The sequence below is a fragment of the Oncorhynchus mykiss genome, chromosome 19, assembly GCF_013265735.2.
Source record: "Oncorhynchus mykiss isolate Arlee chromosome 19, USDA_OmykA_1.1, whole genome shotgun sequence".
NCBI classification, from domain to species: domain Eukaryota; kingdom Metazoa; phylum Chordata; class Actinopteri; order Salmoniformes; family Salmonidae; genus Oncorhynchus; species Oncorhynchus mykiss.
The window spans coordinates 66,619,590-66,643,903 of NC_048583.1; the positions used below are offsets into that span (position 1 = coordinate 66,619,590).

General features: G+C 45.1%; 1 protein-coding gene across 1 annotated transcript in view; it reads right to left on the reverse strand.

Moving 5' to 3' along the window:
- Positions 1-24,314, reverse strand: part of slc4a11 (solute carrier family 4 member 11) — a gene marked incomplete at its 5' end in the record, with an annotated part of 95,140 nt that overhangs the window by 40,933 nt on the left and 29,893 nt on the right. Inside the window, 5 exons of the mRNA XM_036955439.1 lie at positions 3,844-3,957; positions 4,036-4,161; positions 4,647-4,731; positions 12,186-12,410; positions 20,954-21,077. Coding sequence (XP_036811334.1) covers positions 3,844-3,957; positions 4,036-4,161; positions 4,647-4,731; positions 12,186-12,410; positions 20,954-21,077 — 674 coding nt within the window. The remainder of the gene's footprint in view (positions 1-3,843; positions 3,958-4,035; positions 4,162-4,646; positions 4,732-12,185; positions 12,411-20,953; positions 21,078-24,314) is intronic.

Consider the following 24,314-nt stretch of genomic DNA (forward strand, 5'->3'; position numbering starts at 1 on the left):
CAAACAACTGTTTACCACCATGTTTTACCACTAGGTGATCCACCTCTACACAGACGACACCATTCTGTATACTTTGGACACTGTGTTAACTAACCTCCAGACGAGCTTCAATGCCATACAACTCTCCTTCTGTGGCCTCCAACTGCTCTTAAATGCAAGTAAAACTAAATGCATGCTCTTCAACCGATCGCTGCCCGCACCTGCCCGCCTGTCCAACATCACTACTCTGGATGGTTCTGACATAGACTATGTGGACAACTACAAATACCTAGATGTCTGGTTAGACTGTAAACTCTCCTTCCAGACCCACATCAAACATCTCCATACTCAACAAATTGGATGCAGTCTATCACGGTGCCATCCGTTTTGTCACCAAAGCCCCATTACTACCCACCATTGCGACCTGTACGCTCTCGTTGGCTGGCCCTCGCTTCATACTCGTCGCCAAACCCACTGGCTCCATGTCATCTACAAGACCCTGCTAGGTAAAGTCCCCCCTTATCTCAGCTCGCTGGTCACCATAGCATCACCCACCTGTAGCACGCGCTCCGGCAGGTATATCTTTCTGGTCACCCCCAAAACCAATTTTTCCTTTGGCCGCCTCTCCTTCCAGTTCTCTGCTGCCAATGACTGGAGCGAACTACAAAAATCTCTGAAACTGGAAACACTTATCTCCCTCACTAGCTTTAAGCACCAGCTGTCAGAGCAGCTCACAGATTACTGCACCTGTACATAGCCCACCTATAATTTACCCCAAACAACTACCTCTTTCCCTACTGTATTTATTTTATTTTATTTATTTATTTATTTTGCTCCTTTGCACCCCGTTATTTTTATTTCTACTTTGCACATTCTTCCACTGCAAATCTACCATTCCAGTGTTTTACTTGCTATATTGTATTTACTTTGCCACCATGGCCTTTTTTTTGCCTTTACCTCCCTTATCTCACCTCATTTGCTCACATCGTATATAGACTTGTTTCTACTGTATTATTGACTGTATGTTTGTTTTACTCCATGTGTAACTCTGTGTCGTTGTATGTGTCGAACTGCTTTGCTTTATTATGGCCAGGTCGCAATTGTAAATGATAACTTGTTCTCAACTTGCCTACCTGGTTAAATAAAGGTGAAATAAATCAAAACATTTAAAAAAACATGGGTTTCCTCAGACAAACAACTGATGAGAAAGACCTACTACTGATGAAGAAGAAGAGAGACCTACCACTGATGAAGAAGAAGAGAGAGATCTACTACTGATGAAGAAGAAGAGAAAGACCTACTACTGATGAAGAAGAGAGACCTACCACTGATGAAAAAGAAGAGAGAGATCTACTACTGATGAAGAAGAGAGACCTACCACTGATGAAGAAGAAGAGAGACCTACCACTGATGAAGAAGAAGAGAGACCTACCACTGATGAAGAAGAAGAGAGACCTACCACTGATGAAGAAGAAGAGAGACCTACCACTGATGAAGAAGAGATACCTACTACTGATGAAGAAGAGAGATACCTACTGATGAAGAAGAAGAGAAAGACCTACCACTGATGAAGAAGAAGAGAAAGACCTACTACTGATGAAGAAGAGAGACCTACCACTGATGAAGAAGATGAGAGATACCTACTACTGATGAAGAAGAAGAGACACCTACCACTGATGAAGAAGAAGAGAGATACAGTGCCTTGCGAAAGTATTCGGCCCCCTTGAACTTTGCGACCTTTTGCCACATTTCAGGCTTCAAACATAAAGATATAAAACTGTATTTTTTTGTGAAGAAACAACAAGTGGGACACAATCATGAAGTGGAACGACATTTATTGGATATTTCTAACTTTTTTAACAAATCAAAAACTGAAAAATTGGGCGTGCAAAATTATTCAGCCCCCTTAAGTTAATACTTTGTAGCGCCAACTTTTGCTGCGATTACAGCTGTAAGTCGCTTGGGGTATGTCTCTATCAGTTTTGCACATCGAGAGACTGAATTCTTTCCCATTCCTCCTTGCAAAACAGCTCGAGCTCAGTGAGGTTGGATGGAGAGCATTTGTGAACAGCAGTTTTCAGTTCTTTCCAAAGATTCTCGATTGGATTCAGGTCTGGACTTTGACTTGGTCATTCTAACACCTGGATATGTTTATTTTTGAACCATTCCATTGTAGATTTTGCTTTATGTTTTGGATCATTGTCTTGTTGGAAGACAAATCTCCGTCCCAGTCTCAGGTCTTTTGCAGACTCCATCAGGTTTTCTTCCAGGATGGTCCTGTATTTGGCTCTATCCATCTTCCCATCAATTTTAACCATCTTCCCTGTCCCTGCTGAAGAAAAGCAGGCCCAAACCATGATGCTGCCACCACCATGTTTGACAGTGGGGATGGTGTGTTCAGCTGTGTTGCTTTTACGCCAAACATAACGTTTTGCATTGTTGCCAAAAAGTTCAATTTTGGTTTCATCTGACCAGAGCACCTTCTTCCACATGTTTGGTGTGTCTCCCAGGTGGCTTGTGGCAAACTTTAAACAACACATTTTATGGATATCTTTAAGAAATGGCTTTCTTCTTGCCACTCTTCCATAAAGACCAGATTTGTGCAATATACGACTGATTGTTGTCCTATGGACAGAGTCTCCCACCTCAGCTGTAGATCTCTGCAGTTCATCCAGAGTGATCATGGGCCTCTTGGCTGCATCTCTGATCAGTCTTCTCCTTGTATGAGCTGAAAGTTTAGAGGGACGGCCAGGTCTTGGTAGATTTGCAGTGGTCTGATACTCCTTCCATTTCAATATTATCGCTTGCACAGTGCTCCTTGGGATGTTTAAAGCTTGGGAAATCTTTTTGTATCCAAATCCGGCTTTAAACTTCTTCACAACAGTATCTCGGACCTGCCTGGTGTGTTCCTTGTTCTTCATGATGCTCTCTGCGCTTTTGACGGACCTCTGAGACTATCACAGTGCAGATGCATTTATACGGAGACTTGATTACACACAGGTGGATTGTATTTATCATCATTAGTAATTTAGGTCAACATTGGATCATTCAGAGATCCTCACTGAACTTCTGGAGAGAGTTTGCTGCACTGAAAGTAAAGGGGCTGAATAATTTTGCACGCCCAATTTTTCAGTTTTTGATTTGTTAAAAAAGTTTGAAATATCCAATAAATGTCGTTCCACTTCATGATTGTGTCCCACTTGTTGTTGATTCTTCACAAAAAAATACAGTTTTATATCTTTATGTTTGAAGCCTGAAATGTGGCAAAAGGTCGCAAAGTTCAAGGGGGCCGAATACTTTCGCAAGGCACTGTACCTACTACTGATGAAGAAGAAGAGAAAGACCTACTACTGATGAAGAAGAAGAGAGAGACCTACTACTGATGAAGAAGAAGAGAAAGACCTACTACTGATGAAGATGAAGAAGAGAGACCTACCACTGATGAAGAAGAAGAGAGAGACCTACTACTGATGAAGAAGAAGAGAAAGACCTACTACTGATGAAGATGAAGAGAGAGACCTACCACTGATGAAGAAGAAGAGAGTGACCTACCACTGATGAAGAAGAAGAGAGAGACCTACCACTGATGAGGATGAAGATAGAGACCTACTACTGATGAAGATGAAGAGAGAGACCTACCACTGATGAAGAAGAAGAGAGTGACCTACTACTGATGAAGAAGAAGAGAGAGACCTACCACTGATGAAGAAGAAGAGAGAGACCTACCACTGATGAAGAAAAAGAGAGAGACCTACCACTGATGAAGAAGAAGAGAGAGACCTACTACTGATGAAGAAGAGAGACCTACCACTGATGAAGAAGAAGAGTGACCTACCACTGATGAAGAAGAAAAGAGTGACCTACCACTGATAAAGATGGCCAGAGGAGCTGTGGTCAGAGGGATGACCAACGGTGACCCAGCGAAAAGAGAATAGATGAGCCCTCCTATACTTTGGCCGATAATGGTCTTCCTGACATCTGAAAAGACACACACACAGTCAGGTGTGTGTGTGTGTGTTTGCGTGCATGTGTGCGTGTGTCTGTGTGTGTGTATACCAATCTCGCCCCGCGTTCTCTCATCGTTGAGTGAGCCGAAAGCGATTGCAGGGAGGAGGATAGCAATGTACAGGAAGATAGCTGTTGTCATGTACTTCAGTACAGTCTTATTACTGCCTACTACACCTGGGGAGAGGGAGGAGGCAGAGAGGAGAGGAGAGGAGGAAAGGGAGGAGAGAGGGAGGAGCAGGAGAGAGGGAGGACAATATAGGGAGGAGGTGAGAGGGAGGAGGTGAGAGGGAGGAGAAGAAGAGAGGGAGGAGGAGGGGAAGGAGGAGAAGAAGGGAAGGAGGAGAAGAGAGGTAGGAGGAGGTTAGGTGTCAACTCAAATACTCAATAAACTTACTTACTTCAATTACCCTGATTACTAAAACACAGTAACATGCTGATGTTCTATCTAGAATGGAGTTTATACACTATAACATACTGATGTTCTATCTAGAATGGAGTTTACACACAATAACATACTGATGCTCTATCTAGAATAGAGTTTATACATAGTAAATTATATATATATAATTTACTAATTGAATAAGTGAGAAAAATGCTAGTAGTGGGAAACAGAGAAGGGTATGAGAAGCCAGCACCACTGAGCTGTTGACCCAGCCTACCATCTGTAAAGTCTGAAGAGTACAGTGGCAGTCTGCGACACAGGTCTTCATAAATCCCCCGCCCGGGCCTGAAGAAGTCTTTCCACTGGAGAAACACAGTAGGGTTTACAAATAAAAGTCAAAAGCACCATCAAACAATTTCTAAATAAACCTCTAATTTACTGGTCATTAACCTATGTTTACAGGTGAAGACTTGTATATCTATATTTTATATAAAAGTTGGATAGAGGTAAGAGAACTTAGTGGGAAAATCACTCCAGCCCCTTATTCCTGTCATGCTGGTATGAGGGATCAGGAGACAGGCGCAGGAATGCGTAATGGGGGGTTTTATTTCCCAAATTACGGCGTGGCGTGTAAAGGCACGAGGACGAAGACCAAACCAACACGTAACAAAACACAGGGTTGAAACCCAAACAAAAGAGAGAGTAATACCTCAAATAAATACATGGGGCGAGACCCGTAATCATCTGCACAATACAAGCGGCACGAAAGCCAAAACAACACAGCACAGGTGGTCACACCACCAACGGACATTGGACCAATAATCGACAGGACAATGGTGAACAATGGGTACACTGATACAATACACAATCAGTGGGAATGGGAACCAGGTGTGATAATGACAGTTCCGGAAGGATCCGTGACAATTCCTGCATTAAGACTATTGTTATGTCCAGGGTTGGGTAGGTCAATCAAAATGCAATCCGTTACTCCCCAACCCTGTTATGTCCCAAATGGCAGTCTCTTATCCATATATAGTGCACTACTTTAGGAGTCTGGTCTGGGGTGTTGTTTGGGATGCAGCCTTCATATTGTCTGTTAGTTGCATTTCTCCTTTCCCAAGATAATCCATCCACCTGACCGGTGGGGCATATCAAGAAGCTGATAAAACAGCATGATCATTACACAGGTGCACCTTGTGCTGGGGACAATAAAAGGGCACTCTAAAATGTGCAGTTTTGTCACACAACAGAATGCCACAGATGTCACAAGTTTTGAGGGAGAGTGCAATTGGCATGCTAACTGTAGGAATGTCCACCAGCGCTATTGCCAGAGAATTTAATGTTAATGTCTCTACCATAAGCCACATCCAATGTCGTTTTAGAGAATTTGGCAGTATGTTCAATCAGTCTCACAACCGCAGACCACATGTAACCACGCCAGCCCGGGACCTCCACATCCGGCTCCTTCACCTGCGGGATCGTCTGAGACCAGCCACCAGGACAGCTGATGTAACTGGGGTTGCACAACCAAAGAATTTCTGCACAAACCGTCTCAGGGAAGTTCATCTGCGTGCTCGTCGTCCTCATCAAGGTCTTGACCTGACTGCAGTTCGGCATCGTAACCGACTTCATTGGGCAAATGCTCACTTCGATGGCCACTGACACGCTGGAGAAGTGTGCTCTTCACGGATGAATCCCGGGTTCAACTGTACCAGGAAGATGGCAGACAGCGTGTATGGTGTTGTGTGGGTGAGTGGTTTGCTGATGTCAACGTTGTGAACTGAGTGCTCCATGGTGGTGGTGGGGTTATGGTATGGGAAGGCATAAACTACGGACAACGATGGCAATTTGAATGCCCAGAGATACTGTAACGAGATCTTCAGGCCCATTGTCGTGCCAGTCATCATCCGCCATCACCTCATGTTTCAGAATGATAATGCACAGCTCCCTTTGCAAGAATCTGTACACAATTCCTGGAAGCAGAAAATGTTCTTCCGTGACCTGCATCCTCACCAGACATGTCACCCATTGAGCATGTTTGGGATGCTCTGGATCAACGTGTATGACAGTGTGTTCTAGTTCAAGCCAATATCCAGCAACTTCCCACAGCTATTGAAGAGGAGTGGGACACTATTCCACAGGCCACAATCAACAGCCTGATCAACTCTATGTGAAGGAGATGTGTCACGCTGCATGAGACAAACAGCGGTCACACCAGATACTGACTGGTTTTCTGATCCATGCATATCTATATTCCCCGTCATGTGAAATCCATAAATTAGTGCCTAACGAATGCATTTAAATGACTGATTTACTTACATGAAATGTAACTCAGTTAAATCTATAAAATTGTCGAACGTTGCGTTTCTATTTTTTGTTCAGTTTATAAAGCCAGACCCACAGTGTATGTTTGTTTAGAGGATGTCTGAACCGACTGACTGAGCTGTTCTCTGTGCATGTAGTACATATCATACCTCACCAGGGTACCTATGACTGCACTATGGGGCCTCACCAGGGTACCTATGCCTGCACTATGGGGCCTCACCAGGGTACCAATGCCTGCACTATGGGGCCTCACCAGGGTACCTATGCCTGCACTATGGGGCCTCACCAGGGTACCTATGCCTGTACTATGGGGCCTCACCAGGGTACCAATGCCTGCACTATGGGGCCTCACCAGGGTACCAATGCCTGCACTATGGGGCCTCACCAGGTCACCTATGCCTGCACTATGGGGCCTCACCAGGGTACCTATGACTGCACTATGGGGCCTCACCAGGGTACCTATGACTGCACTATGGGGCCTCACCAGGTTACCTATGCCTGCACTATGGGGCCTCACCAGGGTACCTATGCCTGCACTATGGGGCCTCACATGGGTACCTATGCCTGCACTATGGGGCCTCACTAGGTTACCTATGCCTGCACTATGGGGCCTCACCAGGGTACCTATGCCTGCACTATGGAGCCTCACCAGGGTACCTAAGACTGCACTAAATCAAATTGTATTGGTCACATGGTTAGCAGATGTTAATGTGAGTGTAGCGAAATGCTTGTGCTTCTAGTTTTGACAGTGCAGTAATATGTAACAAGTAATCTAACAATTCCACAACAACTACCTAATACACACACATCTAAAGGGATGAATGCGAATATGTACATATAAGTATATGGATGAGCGATTGCCGAGCGGCATAGGCAAGATGCAATAGATGGTATAAAATACAGTATATACATATGAGGTGAATAATGTAAGATATGTAAACATGATTAAAGTGGCATTAAAGTGGATTTTCAGCTGAAATCCAGGGCAACCACTGAGATGAGGGAAGAGTTCTGGGAGCTACTGCTAGAGGAGAAGTATCCTGTCAGGATACCTCTTCCCGTTCGGGTGGCGCTCGGCGTTCGTTGTCACCGGCCTACTAGCTGCCACTGATTTTTTTCCCCCACTTCCTTGTCTGTTTATTGGTTACACCGGTTGTTAATTTGGTTATTAGTTGGGCTTTATTAGCCAGCCGGCCCGCCTGCTCTTTGTACGGGATTGTTCTATGTGTACTTGTCGTGCACGGCTGTTTCGTGTACGTGAGCTGTTTTTTGGATACAGTTTTGTTCCCCTGTAGTTTGGGGTATTTGTGTTGAGTGGCGTCTGCTTTTTCACCTGGTCGGTGTATTAAAGACGTGCCTACTCAGAACTCTCTGTCTCCTGCGTCTGACTCCTTCCTCCACTACACCCCGGACATTACATATCCCAACATAAGAAGATGTGCTCTCAATTTATCAACCCTTTTTGGATCAACCTACCTCTGTGAGTCTGCATTTTCTCACATGAAGATAATGAAGTCCAAGTACCGATCTACTTTGACTGATGACCATGAGACTTGCTACAAGCTGCTACAGCCCTGACTAAAAAAACGACTTGCCTCCACCCAATGCCAAAAGTCACACTAAGGTAGGAAATGAAATTAGTTGCACTTATTGGAAAACATGTTATTGGTCCACATTATATTTGGGTGTCAAATAGGTGTCATAGCAACAGGTCCATACTCAGTGGTGTGTTGCATTTCATACAGTTTGTTGGTTGGTTTAGATTTAACTGGTAGATCTCGTCAGGCTGATAAATGAAAAAGTAGATCAAAGAAGGTTGGGCACACCTGATGTAGAAAATCCCCTTACCTTCTAATGACTTTTGTGTGGCTTTCTTTAGTTTGTAGCTCAAATCATTTGGACTCTACAGATTTGATTGTAAAAAGACCAGGCCCCGGGCCCCTCTGGGAAAAGACCAGGCCCCTCTGGGAATAGACCTGGCCCCGGGCCCCTCTGGGAAAATACCCTTACCTGGGCACCTCTGGGAATAGACCCAGACCCGGGCCCCTTCAGAATCCGCGCATGTCTTGCAAAAACCATTCTAGCTCAGCTCCCGCTCTCAGCTCTCACATGATGTTCAAAGTTAGAATCCAAAACACACAGGTGTTACGGTGGGACTCATTGGGTTAATCCTTGTCCGGGGGAACCAAAGGGATGCACATTTCTGTTTTTTCCCCTAGCACTACACACCTGATTCCACTAATTCACTCATTGTCAAATATTTCATCAGTGGAATCAGGTGTGTAGTGATGGGGCAAAAACTAAAAATGTGCACCCACTTGGGTCCCCAGGCCCAGTTCATGCAGTTTTAGTATTGTGGCCCTGTCTAGACTTGACAGTTCATGGGGTTTTAATATTCTGACTGTGTCTAGACTTGACAGTTCACAGGGTTTTAGTATTCTGGCCCTGTCTAGACTTGACAGTTCATGCAGTTTTAGTATTCTGGCCCTGTCTAGACTTGACAGTTCATGGGGTTTTAATATTCTGGCCCTGCCTAGACTTGACAGTTCATGCAGTTTTAGTATTCTGGCCCTGCCTAGACTTGACAGTTCACGCAACATTAGCAGTCTGATCAGTGTTCTGATCATGGAATTCCGAACTCGTGTTGTGTCTACACCTACATTTAAACATCTACCGTGTCCACAATGTGTCTGAATTCCCTTTTCCTGCACTATATTCAAATGTGCATTCAATATGCATTCTACAAATGGTGGAATAGGCAAAATATGATAATAACACAACAACAACTGATGGCAGTAGCTAACTAGCCAGTTAACCTCTAGTTAGCCAGCAAGAAAGCAAGCAAAGTTAAAGGGATAGCAAATGGGTTAGCATAACTCTAAGACGAAGGGGTGGGGTTGTGTGTCTATTTGTCAATAACAGCTGGTGCGCGATGTCTAATAGTAAAGAAGTGTCGAGGTATTGCTCACCTGAGGTAGCGTACCTTATGATAAGCTGTAGACCACACTATTCACCAAGAGAGTTCTCATCTATATTATTCGTAACCGTCTATTTACCACCACAGAATGAAACTGGCACTAAGACCGCACTCAACCAACTCTATAAGGCCATAAGCAAAGAAGAAAATGCTCATCCAGAAGTGGCGCTCCTAGTGGCCGGGGACTTGCAGGCAAACTTACATCAGTTATACCAAATGTTTACCAGCATGTGCAACCATAATTATATCCTCCTGATTCCTGCTTACAATCAAAAACTATAGCAGGAAGTACCAGTGACTCCCTCAATACGGAAGTGGTCAGATGATGCAGATGCTACACTACAGGACTGTTTTTCTAGCACAGACTGGAATATGTTCCTGGATTCATCCAATGGCATCGGGGAGTACACCACCTCAGTCATCGGCTTCATCAATAAGTGCATTGACGACGTCGTCCTCACAGTGACTGTACGTACATATCCCAACCAGAAGCCATGGATTACAGGCAACATCCGCATCGAGCTAAAGGCTAGAGCTGCCGCTTTCAAGGAGCGGGAGACTAATCCGGACACTTAGAAGAAATTCCGCTATGCCCTCAGACGAACCATCAAACAAGCAAAGCGTCAATACTGGATTAAGATTGAATCCTACTTCACCGGCTCTGACGTTCGTCAGACTATTACGGACTACAAATGGAAGCCCAGACGTGAGCTGCCCAGTGACACGAGCCTACCAGGCGAGCTAAATGCCTTTTATGCTCGCTTTGAGGCAAGCAACACTGATGCATGCACGAGAGCACCAGCTGTTCTGGATGACCGTGTGATCACGCTCTCGGGTAGCCGATATGAACAAAACCTTTAAACAGGTCAACATTCACACACGACTGCATGGCCAAACACGACTCCAACACCATCATTAAGTTTGCTGACGACACAACAGTGGTAGGCCTGATCACCGACAACGATGAGACAGCCTATAGGAAGGAGGTCAGAGAACTGGCAGTGTGGTGCCAGGACAAAAACCACTCCCTCAATGTGAGCAAGACAAAGGAGCTGATCGTGGACTACAGGAAAAGGCAGGCCGAACAGTCCCCCATTAACATTGATGGGGCTGTGTGGAGCAGATTGAGAGCTTCAAGTTCCTTGGTGTCCACATCACCAACAAACTATCATGGTCCAAACATACCAAGACAGTCGTGAAGAGGGCACGACAAAACCTTTTCCCCCTCAGGAGACTGAGAAGATTTGGCATAGCTCCCCAGATCCTCAAAGGGTTCTACAGCTGCACCATCGAGAGCAGGGTTGCATCACTGCCTGGTAATGACAACTGCACAGCATCTGACCCTTGGGAAGCTGCAGAGGGTAGTGCATACGGTCCAGTACATCACAAGGGCCAAGCTTCCTGCCATCCAGGACCTATATAATAGGCGGTGTCAGAGGAAAGCCCATACAATTGTCAGAGACTCCAGTCACCCAAGACTGTTTTCTCAAGCAATAGGCTCCTTAACAGCTTCTACCCCCAAGCCATAAGACTGCTGAACAATGAATAAAATCGGCCCCGGACAATTTACATTGAAACCTCCCCCCGCTCCCTTTAGTACAGTGCTGCTACTCGCTGTTTATTATCTATGCATAGTCACTTCACCCCCACCTACATGTACAAATTACCTCTTGTGGATGGGTGGTGGGGGTGGGCTCATGCTGAGGAATGATCCTCTTGTGGATGGGTGGTGGGGGTGGGCTCATGCTGAGGAATGCTCCTCTTGTGGATGGGTGGTGGGGGTGTGCTCATGATGAGGAATGCTCCTCTTGTGGATGGGTGGTGGGGGTGGGCTCATGCTGAGGAATGCTCCTCTTGTGAATGGGTGGTGGGGGTGGGCTCATGATGAGGAATGCTCCTCTTGTGGATGGGTGGTGGGGGTGGGCTCATGATGAGGAATGCTCCTCTTGTGGGTGGGCGTGGGCTCATGCTGAGGAATGCTCCTCTTGTGGATGGGTGGTGGGGGTGGGCTCATGATGAGGAATGCTCCTCTTGTGGATGGGTGGTGGGGGTGGGCTCATGCTGAGGAATGCTCCTCTTGTGGATGGGTGGTGGGGGTGGGCTCATGATGAGGAATGCTCCTCTTGTGGATGGGTGATGGAGGGGGGGCTCATGCTTGTAGCGTCATACCCAAGAAGACTTGATGCTGTAATCACTGCCACATGTGCTTCATCAAAATACTGAGTAAAGGGTCTGAATACTTACAGTACCAGTCAAAAGTTTGGACACCTACTCATTCCAGGGTTTTTCTTTAGTTTGACTATTTTCTACATTGTAGAATAATAGTGAAGACGTCATAACTATGAAATAACACATATGGAATCATGTAGTAACCAAAAAAGTGTTAAACATGATTTAGATTCTTCAAAGTAGCCCCCCTTTGCCTTGATGACAGCTTTGCTTTGGGGTAGGGGTTGTCTCATGTCACTTCATGTGCCCAGCTGGGACACGTGTGTTGAGTGTTGGGAGCCTCACCTTGAGTGGTTTGTGGGAGTGTGGGTCAGTCTCCTCCTCCTCTTCTTCCTCCTCCTCCACGGCAGCAGGTTGCTGATTGGCTGCTGTGAGCTGGTGTCGTTGGAACACCAGGGCTTCTTTAAACTCCTCCTGGGTCTTGGTCTCTAGGAGCTTCTGTCTGAACGAGATGTCTGAGAATAACGTCCCAAATGTCCTGCCCAGCTCCATCGCTGTCTTTGTACTCTTCTGTGCAAAGGAGAGGAGATAGAGAGAGCATTATGACTGGACAAACCAAAACGACAAACAAGTTGTTTAGTCTGTCTATTGATGAACAAATTAGAAGAAGAAGAAGAAGAAGAAAAAGGGGAAGAGGAGTAAGTGTTGGGGAATAATCAGAATTAGTTGGTAACATAGATAAGATGTTTTATATTCATTATATGCTTGTGAGTTACTTCTCATGAGAATGTCTATTTTTGGATAATACTGTTGGCTACGGTTGCAGTTATCTGTTCTCTGACATGGGGTCAGTTACTTGGGCCGCAGAGAGGGGAGGGGTCAAGCTTGTCTTCATATGTAAACATATCTTTTAAATCAATTATCTCTTGGCTCCACAATGTCTGTGTGCCAGTCACTGTGTCTCTGTGATCTTGTCAAGGAGGGGTGCATTTTATATATGCCTGTTGATATGAGGATTGGTTTTATGGTCCTGAGAGCGAGTAAAATAACATAGTTTAGGAGACAAAGCTGAACAATAATTTATGGCCAATGCTGTCTGGCTATGTGTGTCTTTGCTATGAAGGATCTCAGTTGCAATGTGTAAGGTCTCTCAGAGAATTCATTTATAAACACTGAATTGACCTGAGAGTCACAGGGTTGTGATGGAGCTCATATAATTAAAGATGGACTTTATGATAACTCTGACTTGTGTGTGGTTTGCTCTCATGATTTGGTAAATACAGGAAATTTCCACGTCAGAAGAGAAGAAGACTGCGTTCAAACAGAGAAGAAGAGACCATATCATACAGCAGGGAGGATGAGTTGGGGTGCTTTAAACTCCGTCTCCCCCTGGCTTCCCCAAACTCATCATCCGTCTTCCCCCACCTCATCCTCCGTCTCCCCCTTGGCTTCCCCCACCTCAGAGGGATGCTAGTTGGCTATGGCTATCCAACAGAGAGGGATGTTAGCTAGCTGGCTATGGCTATCCATCAGAGAGGGATGCTATGTTAGCTAGTTGACTACGGCTATCCAACAGAGAAGGATGCTATGTTAGCTAGTTGGCTATGGCTATCCAACAGAGAGGGATGCTATGTTAGCTAGTTGGCTATGGCTATCCAACACTGGAACTCTTCCAAGTCAAGGTAAGGTTTTGGTTTTAATAAATTATTGCCTCCTGGGTAACTGCTAAACTGCTTACTGACTGTACACTGTACTGCATGATTGTAGCGGGTTTACTAACGCATTAGTTATTTTAGCTCTGTTGACTATGACGTTAGATAATATGGTGACTACGATGTAGGCTGTGTGTAGCGGTTAGCGGTTATGAGAGCAAGGTTTGGCTTGGAAAGGTGTTTTCGCCTAGTCACAGACAGCTGATGTGTTCTGCACTGTAGTCCACAAGCGGTGAGAGAGGAGGGGAGTGCGTAGATCAGAGAAGGAATTACAACAAGCAAAGTGATCATTGTGTTTGTATGTGGCTGCTATGAGAGTGAACTGTGTTTGCGTGTGATCAGGGGTGTATTCATTCAATTCAAATGTTCTACCAAATACAAAAGGTGCTTAATTACGAGCCAACAATGCAATTTAAAAAAATATGGATGAGAATAAGACGTAACAAGTCATTAAAGAGCAGCAGTAAAATAACAATAGCGAGATTATATACAGGGGGTACCGATACAGAGTCAATGTGCGGGGGCACCGGTTAGTTGAGGTAGTATGTACATGTAGGTAGAGTTATTAAAGTGATGACGCATAGATGATGACAACAGAGACTAGCAGCAGTGTAAAAGAAGGGGGGGGAATGCAAATAGTCAGGGTAGCTATTTGATTAGGTGATCAGGAGTCCGCTTGCTGTGCGATAGCAGAGAGAACAGTCTATGACTAGTGTGGCTGGAGACTCTGACAATTTTTAGGGCCTTCCTCTGACACCGCCTATTACAGTGCCTTGCGAAAGTATTCGGCCCCCTTGAACTTTGCGACCTTTTGCCACATTTCAGGCTTCAAACATAAAGATATAAAACTGTATTTTTTTGTGAAGAATCAACAACAAGTGGGACACAATCATGAAGTGGAACGACATTTATTGGATATTTCAAACTTTTTAACAAATCAAAAACTGAAAAATTGGGCGTGCAAAATTATTCAGCCCCCTTAAGTTAATACTTTGTAGCGCCACCTTTTGCTGCGATTACAGCTGTAAGTTGCTTGGGGTATGTCTCTATCAGTTTTGCACATCGAGAGACTGAAATTTTTTCCCATTCCTCCTTGCAAAACAGCTCGAGCTCAGTGAGGTTGGATGGAGAGCATTTGTGAACAGCAGTTTTCAGTTCTTTCCACAGATTCTCGATTGGATTCAGGTCTGGCCATTCTAACACCTGGATATGTTTATTTTTGAACCATTCCATTTTAGATTTTGCTTTATGTTTTGGATCATTGTCTTGTTGGAAGACAAATCTCCGTCCCAGTCTCAGGTCTTTTGCAGACTCCATCAGGTTCTTCCAGAATGGTCCTGTATTTGGCTCCATCCATCTTCCCATCAATTTGAACCATCTTCCCTGTCCCTGCTGAAGAAAAGCAGGCCCAAACCATGATGCTGCCACCACCATGTTTGACAGTGGGGATGGTGTGTTCAGCTGTGTTGCTTTTACGCCAAACATAACGTTTTGCATTGTTGCCAAAAAGTTCAATTTTGGTTTCATCTGACCAGAGCACCTTCTTCCACATGTTTGGTGTGTCTCCCAGGTGGCTTGTGGCAAACTTTAAACAACAAGTTTTATGGATATCTTTAAGAAATGGCTTTCTTCTTGCCACTCTTCCATAAAGGCCAGATTTGTGCAATATACGACTGATTGTTGTCCTATGGACAGAGTCTCCCACCTCAGCTGTAGATCTCTACAGTTCATCCAGTGATCATGGGCCTCTTGGCTGCATCTCTGATCAGTCTTCTCCTTGTATGAGCTGAAAGTTTAGAGGGACGGCCAGGTCTTGGTAGATTTGCAGTGGTCTGATACTCCTTCCATTTCAATATTATCGCTTGCACAGTGCTCCTTGGGATGTTTACAGCTTGGGAAATCTTTTTGTATCCAAATCCGGCTTTAAACTTCTTCACAACAGTATCTCGGACCTGCCTGGTGTGTTCCTTGTTCTTCATGATGCTCTCTGCGCTTTTAACGGACCTCTGAGACTATCACAGTGCAGGTGCATTTATACGGAGACTTGATTACACACAGGTGGATTGTATTTATCATCATTAGTCATTTAGGTCAACATTGGATCATTCAGAGATCCTCACTGAACTTCTGGAGAGAGTTTGCTGCACTGAAAGTAAAGGGGCTGAATAATTTTGCACGCCCAATTTTTCAGTTTTTGATTTGTTAAAAAAGTTTGAAATATCCAATAAATGTCGTTCCACTTCATGATTGTGTCCCACTTGTTGTTGATTCTTCACAAAAAATACAGTTTTATATCTTTATGTTTGAAGCCTGAAATGTGGCAAAAGGTCGCAAAGTTCAAGGGGGCCGAATACTTTTGCAAGGCACTGTATATAGGTCCTGGATGGCAGGAAGCTTGGCCCCAGCGATGTACCGGGCCGTTCGTATTACCCTCTGTAGTGCCGTGCGGTCAGAGACCAGCAGTTGTCATTACCAGGCAGTGATGCAACCATGCTCTCGATGTTGCAGCTGTAGAACCTTTTGAGGATTTGAGGACCCATGGCAAATCTTTTCAGTCTCCTGAGGCGGAATAGGTTATGTCGTGCCCTCTTCATGACTGTCTTGGTGTGCTTGGACCATGTTAATTTGTTGGTGATGTGGACACCAAGGAACTTGAAGCTCTCAACTAGTTCCACTGCAGCCCCATCAACGAGAATGGGGGCATGCTCGGTCCTCTTTTCCCTGTAATTCACAATCATCTCCTTAGTCTTGATTACGTTGAGTGAGAGGTTGTTGTCCTGGCACCACACGGCCAGGTGTCTGACCTCCTCCCTATATAATGGAGACCAGGTGTGTGTAATGATGGAGATCAGGTGTGTGTAATGATGGGGACCAGGTGTGTGTAATGATGATGACCAGGTGTGTGTAATGATAATGACCAGGTGTGTGTAATGATGGGGACCAGGTGTGTGTAATGATGGGGACCAGGTGTGTGTAATGATGGGGACCAGGTGTGTGTAATGATGGGGACCAGGTGTGTGTAATGATGGGGACCAGGTGTGTGTAATGATGGGGACCAGGTGTGTGTAATGATGGGGACCAGGTGTGTGTAATGATGGGGACCAGGTGTGTGTAATGATGGGAACCAGGTGTGTGTAATGATGGAGACCAGGTCTGTGTAATGATGGGGACCAGGTGTGTGTAATGATGGGGACCAGGTGTGTGTAATGATGGGGACCAGGTGTGTGTAATGATGGGGACCAGGTGTGTGTAATGATGGGGACCAGGTGTGTGTAATGATGGGGACCAGGTGTGTGTAATGATGGGGACCAGGTGTGTGTAATGATGGAGACCAGGTCTGTGTAATGATGGGGACCAGGTGTGTGTAATGATGGAGACCAGGTCTGTGTAATGATGGGGACCAGGTGTGTGTAATGATGGAGACCAGGTGTGTGTAATGATGGGGACCAGGTGTTTGTAACGATAATGATTGTTGCCAGGGTCGTGGTTAGGAGACGGTCGATGTCGAGAGCTGCAGAGAGGAAGTGGGAGTAGCCGTGACAAATGCACACGTTGTATGTTCAGAGAGTCAAATCAGACACTGAAGTAAATTATATTCCGTTTCCATCCTTTCATAATAAAATCATTAGACCTCCCACAATTCTTCATCATCATTACACTATTGTTCTAAATTGAATCATCCTCTTCACCCTCATCATTCAGATTGTGAAGTCACATCTATCTGGTTTCTATCGGCCATTCATCAGTTGACGACATTCATTCAGTGAGGAAAGAGACGCATTAGCACCTTGTTATCAACGCCATTCGCCACATTTGTCTTGGCCCCTTAAGTTAGTAATAGCTGTTAGAAAACAGGTAACAACCTCTAAATGTTTTTCCATTTGTGATTTTATAATTCTGACAACTGAGCAATGTATTTAGTCAGGGATGGAGCAGGATGTTTCTTTTTTGGGGGGAATATTTTTTGGCCGATGGTAGTTGTAGAAATCTGATCATTTTTAATCCTATTTTGACAGGTTGTTAGATGAAATAGCTTACTTTCTGAATCATAGGCTTCTATCTCAGTTGTCTTACTTGGCACTGGAATAAAATGGTCTAGAGCCCTGCTGCTAATGTAAAGCAACTGTCCATACAAAATATATATACATTGTATATATTGTTGTATTTATTATTATCGAGCAAAATGGTAATATTTATTGCAATATAACCTTATGTCCATATCTGCCAGCTCTAGCACCTCCCCCCCAAAATAATTTATCATAATTTATCGCAGATTTATCGTTATCGCAATAAATTAGTAAATTTATCGTGATATGGCTTTATATCACCCAGCTCTAGAGAAGATAATAACTATAGGGGGGCAAAGAGCAGACACATTTGAGAAGGAAAAGGGGGTTGAGGTTAGACCATAGGACTGAAGCGTAAAGGAAAAGCTGGACGGAAATTATAGGGTTTGTAAAGGATGGCAAAGTTACCATTTTGAGTGGGGCAAGGAAGAGAATGCCATAGTTACCATTTTGAGTGGGGCCAGGAAGAGAATGCCATAGTTACCATTTTGAGTGGGGCCAGGATGAGGGTGACATAGTTACCATTTTGAGTGGGGCCAGGAAGAGAATGCCATAGTTACCATTTTGAGTGGGGCCAGGATGAGGGTGACATAGTTACCATTTTGAGTGGGGCCAGGATGAGGGTGACATAGTTACCATTTTGAGTGGGGCCAGGAAGAGAATGCCATAGTTACCATTTTGAGTGGGGCCAGGAAGAGAATGCCATAGTTACCATTTTGAGTGGGGCCAGGATGAGGGTGACATAGTTACCATTTTGAGTGGGGCCAGGAAGAAAATGCCATAGTTACCATTTTGAGTGGGGCCAGGAAGAGAATGCCATAGTTACCATTTTGAGTGGGGCCAGGAAGAGAATGCCATAGTTACCATTTTGAGTGGGGCCAGGAAGAGAATGCCATAGTTACCATTTTGAGTGGGGCCAGGAAGAGAATGCCATAGTTACCATTTTGAGTGGGGTCAGGTAGAGAATGCCATAGTTACCATTTTGAGTGGGGCCAGGATGAGGGTGACATAGTTACCATTTTGAGTGGGGCCAGGAAGAGAATGCCATAGTTACCATTTTGAGTGGGGCCAGGATGAGGGTGACATAGTTACCATGTTGAGTGGGGCCAGGAAGAGAATGCCATAGTTACCATTTTGAGTGGGGCCAGGATGAGGGTGACATAGTTACCATTTTGAGTGGAGCCAGGATGAGGGTGACATAGTTACCATTTTGAATGGGGCCAGGATGAGGGTGACATAGTTACCATTTTGAGTGGGGCCAGGATGAGGGTGACATAGTTACAATTTTGAGTGTGGCCAGGATGAGGGTGACATAGTTACCATTTTGAGTGGGGCCAGGATGAGGGTGACATAGTTACCATTTTGAGTGGGGCCAGGATGAGGGTGACATAGTTACCATTTTGAGTGGAGCTAGGATGAGGGTGACATAGTTACCATTTTGAATGGGGCCAGGATGAGGGTGACATAGTTCCCATTTTGAGTGGGGCCAGGATGAGGGTGACATAGTTACCATTTTGAGTGGGGCCAGGATGAGGGTGACATAGTTACCATTTTGAGTGGGGCCAGGATGAGGGTGACATAGTTACCATTTTGAGTGGGGCCAGGATGAGGGTGACATAGTTACCATTTTGAGTGGGGCCAGGAAGAAAATGCCATAGTTACCATTTTGAGTGGGGCCAGGAAGAGAATGCCATAGTTACCATTTTGAGTGGGGCCAGGAAGAGAATGCCATAGTTACCATTTTGAGTGGGGCCAGGAAGAGAATGCCATAGTTACCATTTTGAGTGGGGCCAGGAAGAGAATGCCATAGTTACCATTTTGAGTGGGGTCAGGTAGAGAATGCCATAGTTACCATTTTGAGTGGGGCCAGGATGAGGGTGACATAGTTACCATTTTGAGTGGGGCCAGGAAGAGAATGCCATAGTTACCATTTTGAGTGGGGCCAGGATGAGGGTGACATAGTTACCATGTTGAGTGGGGCCAGGAAGAGAATGCCATAGTTACCATTTTGAGTGGGGCCAGGATGAGGGTGACATAGTTACCATTTTGAGTGGAGCCAGGATGAGGGTGACATAGTTACCATTTTGAATGGGGCCAGGATGAGGGTGACATAGTTACCATTTTGAGTGGGGCCAGGATGAGGGTGACATAGTTACAATTTTGAGTGTGGCCAGGATGAGGGTGACATAGTTACCATTTTGAGTGGGGCCAGGATGAGGGTGACATAGTTACCATTTTGAGTGGGGCCAGGATGAGGGTGACATAGTTACCATTTTGAGTGGAGCTAGGATGAGGGTGACATAGTTACCATTTTGAATGGGGCCAGGATGAGGGTGACATAGTTCCCATTTTGAGTGGGGCCAGGATGAGGGTGACATAGTTCCCATTTTGAGTGGGGCCAGGATGAGGGTGACATAGTTACCATTTTGAGTGGGGCCAGGATGAGGGTGACATAGTTACCATTTTGAGTGGGGCCAGGATGAGGGTGACATAGTTACCATTTTGAGTGGGGCCAGGGTGAGGGTGACATAGTTACCATTTTGAGTGGGGCCAGGATGAGGGTGACATAGTTACCATTTTGAGTGGGGCCAGGAAGAGAATGTCATAGTTACCATTTTGAGTGGGGCCAGGAAGAGAATGACATAGTTACCATTTTGAGTGGGGCCAGGATGAGGGTGACATAGTTACCATTTTGAGTGGGGCCAGGATGAGGGTGACATAGTTACAATTTTGAGTGGGGGCAGGATGAGGGTGACATAGTTACCACTTTGAGTGGGGCCAGGATGAGGGTGGCATAGTTACCATTTTGAGTGGGGCCAGGATGAGGGTGGCATAGTCACCATTTTGAGTGGGGCCAGGATAAGGATGACATAGTCACCATTTTGAGTGGGGCCAGGATGTGGGTGACATTGTTACCATTTTGAGTGGGGCCAGCATTAGGGTGACATAGTTACCATTTTGAGTGGGGCCAGGATGAGGGTGACATAGTTACCATTTTGAGTGGGGCCAGGATGAGGGTGGCATAGTTACCATTTTGAGTGGGGTCAGGATGAGGGTGGCATAGTTTCCATTTTGAGTGGGGCCAGGATGAGGATGACATAGTTACCATTTTGAGTGGGGCCAGGAAGAGAATGCCATAGTTCCCATTTTGAGTGGGGCCAGGATGAGGGTGACATAGTTACCATTTTGAGTGGGACCAGGATTAGGATGGCATAGTTACCATTTTGTGTGGGGCCAGGATGAGGGTGACATAGTTACCATTTTGAGTGGGGCCAGGATGAGGGTGACATAGTTACCATTTTGAGTGGGGCCAGGATGAGGGTGGCATAGTTACCATTTTGAGTGGGGCCAGGATGAGGATGACATAACGGACTTCACAGCAGTTCTCTCCCCAGTTCTGAGGCCGCTCCAGGCGAGAGATACAGACATGACGTCTCTGGAGACTCTTCACGTTGCAGCTGTGGAAACAGAGGTTATAACACATCATACCGAGGTTATAACACAAACACATTATAACACATCACACAGGTTATTACACATCATATAGGTTATAACACATCATACCGAGGTTATAACACAAACACATTATAACACATCACACAGGTTATAACACATCATACCGAGGTTAAAACAAACACAACACATCACAGGTTATTACACATCATACAGGTTATTACACAAACACATTATAACACATCACACAGGTTATAACACATCATACCGAGGTTATAACACAAACACATTATAACACATCACACAGGTTATAACACATCATACCGAGGTTATAACACATCATACCGAGGTTATAACACAAACACATTATAACACATCACACAGGTTATTACACATCATATAGGTTATAACACATCATACCGAGGTTATAACACAAACACATTATAACACATCACACAGGTTATAACACATCATACCGAGGTTAAAACAAACACAACACATCACAGGTTATTACACATCATACAGGTTATTACACAAACACATTATAACACATCACACAGGTTATAACACATCATACCGAGGTTATAACACAAACACATTATAACACATCACACAGGTTATAACACATCATACCGAGGTTATAACACATCATCTTCAAAGCAGGCTATTTGGGTGGTCTCCGTCTCAGAAGTGCAGAGCGTTTGGCACAGCAGGTACTTCTTATTTCCCAAGAGTGATGGAATGTTATGCCCCATCATGAACTTGGTGTTTTAAAAAAGCACCTCATGGTTTGCAAGTTCAAAATGTTCACACTTCACCGGCTATTGCAGTCGGTAGGCCTCAGTGATTGGTACAGGTCCATAAGATGTGTATCTGTAGGCCCCAGTGATTGGTACAGGTCCATAAGATGTGTATCGGTAGGCCTCAGTGATTGGTACAGGTCCATAAGATCTGTATCGGTAGGCCCCAGTGATTGGTACAGGTCCATAGTATGTGTATCGGTAGTCCTCAGTGATTGATACAGGTCCATAAGATGTGTATCGGTAGGCCCCAGTGATTGGTACAGGTCCATAAGATGTGTATCTGAAGGCCTCAGTGATTGGTACAGGTCCATAAGATGTGTATCGGTAGGCCCCAGTGATTGGTACAGGTCCATAAGATGTGTATCGGTAGGCCCCAGTGATTGGTACAGGTCCATAAGATGTGTATCGGTAGGCCCCAGTGATTGGTACAGGTCCATAAGATGTGTATCGGTAGGCCTCAGTGATTGGTACAGGTCCATAAGATGTGTATCTGTAGGCCCCAGTGATTGGTACAGGTCCATAAGATGTGTATCTGTAGGCCTCAGTGATTGGTACAGGTCCATAGGATGTGTATCGGTAGGCCTCAGTGATTGGTACAGGTCCATAGGATGTGTATCGGTAGGTCCCAGCGATTGGTACAGGTCCATAAGATGTGTTTCGGTAGGCCACAGCGATTGTGTCTTATAGGTCCCTGTGTCTTACAGGCCTTACAGGTCCCTGTGTCTTATATGTCCCTGTGTCTTTTAGGTCCCTGTGTCTTTTAGGTCCCTGTGTCTTTTAGGTCCCTGTGTCTTACAGGTCCCTGTGTCTTTTAGGTCCCTGTGTCTTTTAGGTCCCTGTGTCTTTTAGGTCCCTGTGTCTTACAGGCCTTACAGGTCCCTGTGTCTTATATGTCCCTGTGTCTTTTAGGTCCCTGTGTCTTTTAGGTCCCTGTGTCTTTTAGGTCCCTGTGTCTTACAGGCCTTACAGGTCCCTGTGTCTTATATGTCCCTGTGTCTTTTAGGTCCCTGTGTCTTTTAGGTCCCTGTGTCTTTTAGGTCCCTGTGTCTTTTAGGTCCCTGTGTCTTACAGGCCTTACAGGTCCCTGTGTCTTATATGTCCCTGTGTCTTACAGGTCCCTGTGTTTTATACGTCCCTGTGTCTTACAGGTCCCTGTGTCTTACAGGCCCTACAGGTCCCTGTGTCTTACAGGTCTCTGTGTCTTATAGGTCCTACAGGTCCCTGTGTCTTATAGGTCACAGTGTCTTTTAGGTCCCTGTGTTTTACAGGTCCCTGTGTCTTACAGGCCCTACAGGTCCCTGTGTCTTACAGGTCCCTGTGTCTTATAGGTCCTACAGGTCTCTGTGTCTTACAGGCCCTTCAGGTCCCTGTGTCTTTTAGGTCCCTGTGTTTTACAGGTCCCTGTGTTTTACAGGTCCCTTTGTCTTTCACGTCCCTGTGTCTTACAGGTCCCTGTGTCTTACAGGTCCCTGTGTCTTATAGGTCCTACAGGTCTCTGTGTCTTACAGGCCCTTCAGGTCCCTGTGTCTTTTAGGTCCCTGTGTTTTACAGGTCCCTGTGTTTTACAGGTCCCTTTGTCTTTCACGTCCCTGTGTCTTATAGGTCCCTGTGTCTTTTAGGTCCCTGTGTCTTTTAGTTCCCTGTGTCTTATAGGTCCCTGTGTCTTACAGGTCCCTGTGTCTTACACTTCCCTGTGTCTTATTTGGTCCCTGTGTCTTATAGGCCCTACAGGTCCCTGTGTCTTTTAGGTCCCTGTGTCTTTTAGGTCCCTGTGTCTTTTAGGTCCCTGTGTCTTACATGTCTCTTTGTCTAACAGGTCCTACAGGTCCCTACAGGTACATATGAATTACATATGAAAATCTGAAATGTCTTGAGTCAATAAGTATTCAGCCCCTTCAGTTCCAGTTTGGACACACCTACTCATTCAAGGGCTTTTCTTTATTTGTACTATTTTCTACATTGTAGAATAATAGTGAAGACATCAAAACCATGAAATAACACATATGGAATCATGTAGTAACCAGAAAAGTGTCAAACAAATCAAAATATATTTTTCAAAGTAGCCACCCTTTGCCTTGATGACAGCTTTGCACACTCTTGGCATTCTCTCAACCAGCTTCACCTGGAATGCTCTTCCAGGGCCATTGAAAGAGTTCCCACATATGCTGAGCACTTGTTGGCAGATTTTATATTTTTTTTATTTAACCTTTATTTATCTAGGCAAGTCAGTTTTAAGAACAAATTCTTATTTACAATGACCTATCTCAGTCAAACCCAGACGACGCTGGGCCAATTGTGCGCCGCCCTATGGGACTTCCAATTACAGCTTGTGATACAGCCTGGAATCGAACCAGGGTATGTAGTGACGCCTCTAGCACTGAGATGCAGTGCCTTAGACTGCTGCGCCACTCGGGAGACCCACTCTGCGGTCCAACCCAT